The sequence below is a fragment of the Talpa occidentalis genome, unplaced genomic scaffold (assembly GCF_014898055.3).
Source record: "Talpa occidentalis isolate TD23 unplaced genomic scaffold, MPIMG_talOcc4v2.1 talOcc4.18, whole genome shotgun sequence".
NCBI lineage: Eukaryota > Metazoa > Chordata > Mammalia > Eulipotyphla > Talpidae > Talpa > Talpa occidentalis.
In genome coordinates this window covers 4208286-4211921 of record NW_023601851.1, presented here as the reverse complement: position 1 = coordinate 4211921, position 3636 = coordinate 4208286, and the positions used below count along the sequence as shown (strand labels likewise).

Sequence of the window (3636 nt, the reverse complement as noted above, 5' to 3'; positions counted from 1 at the left end):
ATTCCAATTTTTTTTTCAATTTTTTTTATAGAGGCATGTTTTATTTATTTATTTGTTTGTTTGTTTGTTTTGTTTATACATGCACTGGGTACAGTCAGAAGCGTCGGAGGGTGAGAGAATTCACCAGAGCCAGAGCGGGGTGCAGAGCAGGCAGAAGGACCGAAGTACACTGCTGAGGGGAGCAGCGGGCGGCAGGAGAGGTCTGCGCGCCATGTGGGACCCTCCTCCAGTGGCCGGGGAGCAGCCGGGCATTGAACCGGCCCCGCAGAGGCCGCGGGCAGCTTCGCAACCCAGCGCTCAACCGCTGCGCCACCGGGGAGGCCCCTAGAATTCCAATTTATAATAAAAAAATTTAAACTATATATTTAACATAAACAATAATATGGCCTTACACTAATGGGACAAGTTTTCTTGGCGGTCTTTTATATCCCTTAGTAAAGTCTTCGGGATGAAAAATATATTTATTTACTAAAATTGGAGGATGAGAGGTACCAACATACATGGGTTTGAGTTGTTAAAAAGTGATTATGACTTTATTTTGTAATTTTTTATAGATATGAACATTATGCTTTTGAAACTCTCCAAAGTTACAAATTTGGAAAATGAGCATGAGCAACCAGACCTCAGGCAGTGATTTTGTCCTCCTGGATGTCTTCCACAGCACCCCGGTGCCCTGGGTCCTCTTCACACTCACCCTGCTTGATTTCCTGGTGGCCCTGTTGGGCAACACAATAATAATCATCCTCATATGGGCCGACCCTCTTCTCCACACCCCCATGTACTTTCTGCTCAGCCAGCTGTCCATCATGGATCTCCTCTATATCTCCACATTTGTCCCTAAAATGGCCCTGATCTTTCTGTCTGGGGACCACCGCATCTCCTTCATTGGGTGTAGCTTCCAGATGTTCCTCTTCTATCTCCTTGCTGGCTCAGAGTTCCTGCTGCTGGCGGTCATGGCTTATGACCGCTACATGGCCATCTGCCACCCTCTACACTACCCCATCCTCATGCGCCCCAAGGTCTGTGTGCTCCTAATACTTGTGGCCTGGTTGGGTGCTCTGATCAATTCCTTGTTCCATGTGGTCTATACTCTGACACTCCCTTACTGCGCCTCCAGGGAAATCCATCATTTCTTCTGTGAGATCCCAGCGCTTCTGAAAGTGGCCTGTGCTGACACTTCCCGATATGAAAAGATTGTTTTTGTGTGTGCTGTGATTTTTTTCATCCCTCCCGTCTCAGCTATTCTATGCTCCTATGGAAGGATACTCGTCACTGTTCTGGGCATGGGATCAGGCCAGGCTCTCAGGAAAACTTTGGCTACTTGCTCTTCTCACATGATTGTGGTGTTGCTCTTCTATGGGTCTGCCATCTTCACGTACCTTCTGCCAAAGTCCTACCACTCCCCCGAGCAGGAAGAAGTGGCCTCTGTGATCTACACCATCATTTCACCCATGCTCAACCCCCTCATCTACAGCCTGCGGAACAAGGACGTCACTAGAGTGTTTAGGAAAGTTTTCAGAGTGTGAGGTATGTGAAGTGTTTTCTCACCCAATGCAAATCTGTAATGGACAAAATTTACTCTAAAATGGAATACAGCATATATTAATAAGGACACATTTGTCTACATTTAAATATAGAAATCATATTTTGAGAAATAGAGAACACAGTGAAACATATGCTCTTCCACCTAATCATAAGTATCATATGGTCATTCTTTGTACATTCAATCATGTATGCCCTGATAGTCATTGATGACATAACTAAGGAACTTGGTAATTCAGGTAGCATACAAAATAGAGTTTTCATCCCAACATAATTATATCTGTCCCTTTTTTGGTAAATGCAAGGCTATTTGAAGGAGGATCTTGACACCTTAAATCATTTCTACCGATTTAATTGTAATTGTTTCTTTGTTCGCAAGGAAAGGTCATATCGCCAGATGTGACCAATATCTCAGCTGTGACAGAATTCATCCTCCTGGGGTTCCCCACCCAGGAGACCATGGGCTTCCTGCACACGCTGCTCTTCTCCCTGGTCTACCTGTGCACCCTGCTGGGGAACGGGCTCTTCGTCCTTATCACCACCCTGGATTGGCACCACCACACCCCCATGTACTTCTTCCTGAGGAGTCTGTCCTTCTAGGACCTCTGCCTCATCTCAGCCACGGTCCCCAAGTCCATTGCCAACTCTCTGAGGCACAGCAGCTCCATCTCCTTCCAGGGCCGTGTCTTCCAGGTCTTCGTGATGATTTTTTCAGCAGGTGGAGAGATGACCCTGCTCATGGTGATGAGCCTTGACCGCTATGTTGCCATCTGCCAACCCCTGCAATATGAGATCACCATGAGCAGGTCAGGTGTGTGCAGCTGACCGCTGTGTCCTGGCTGGGTGGGGGTCTCTATGCTGTGATGAACACATCTGGAACCTTCTCCTTGTCCTACTGTGGGTCCAACGTGGTCCACCAGTTCTTCTGTGAAATCCCACAACTATTGTCTATTTCCTGCTCAGAAAACCTAATGAGTGGTTTGTCCCCATTCTCATTAGTGTGGTGTTGAGCACCTGCTTTTTCATTTTCATCGTCATTTCCTATGTCTACATCTTCTCTGCTGTCAGGAAGATCCCATCCACAGAAGGGAAGGCCAAAGTCTACTCCACCTGCCTTCCCCACCTGCTGGGCTTTTTGCTTATCTGAAGCCGACCTCAGGGACCCCATCCATGTCTGACCTGGTCATTTCTATGTTGTTCACGGTGGTGCCCCCTACCTTTAATACTGTCATATACAGTCTGAGGAACCAAGCCATGAAGTCAGCTGTAGGGAGACTGACAAATGGCCATTACTCCAAGATGTGAGATATCACAGTCTACAGTGATAACCCCTCATTTATTGTTTTTCCCCTCTAACTCTTGCATGTCATCACTTAGAATGTATAGACTTCTTGCATTAGGATTTCTCCTTTGACAGAAATTTATTTTCTCATATTTTTCCATAAGCTCTAGTTTACCCCAAAACACAATCCTTTGCCCAACCTCTACCTGTGTGATATTCATAAACTATATGCAGCTCATTGTAAAAACAATGTATTTGGTGTGTAAAGAATGTTCTAGAATTCACACATGACCAACATTCATGTAAAATGATGCAGTGGTAAATGACGTCTGGCCTCGGGATCACTTGGGTCCCGGGGCCCAGTCCCTGGTACTTGGTTCCCACAGCCAGTGTCTGTCCCCACTGAGGGCCCCGTCCTTGTGGAGGGGAGGGGAGACAGTTGAGTGGGCTCCCCAACCCTCACAATTCCTAAAGGAACGTCTTCCTCTAAGAGACATTCATGTTTCTGTTTTAAAGACAAGGAGATCTACTCCTGAATCTGCCAGGGATGTGCAGATGGAAGGATGGAAGCATCCTTGGGGAATCAGAGTCCACGCTGAACCCCACATCTGATGTGAATGTTCATTTCTATGATGTCTGATTTTATTTGACAGGACTACACTGTTGGAGGGACTGTCATAAAAATAAAAAGTGTATGAATTTTACTGAGGAACTACATTTCTACTTTTAAAATGTATATTTTTTATACATTTGTCCATGCATTTACTTTCAGGTTCCCTTAGTTTTCTCAGTTGTATTTTGAGTCTCACACC

The 3636-nt window shown here is 45.7% G+C and overlaps 1 protein-coding gene across 1 annotated transcript; it reads left to right on the top strand.

The window, feature by feature from the left end:
- Window positions 1-608: 608 nt before the first annotated feature.
- Window positions 609-1526, top strand: LOC119250828 (olfactory receptor 2T27-like). Its single transcript, XM_037518419.1, has one exon. The coding sequence runs from the start codon at window positions 609-611 to the stop codon at window positions 1524-1526; it is 918 nt and encodes a 305-aa protein (XP_037374316.1).
- The last annotated feature ends 2110 nt before the right edge of the window (window positions 1527-3636 follow it).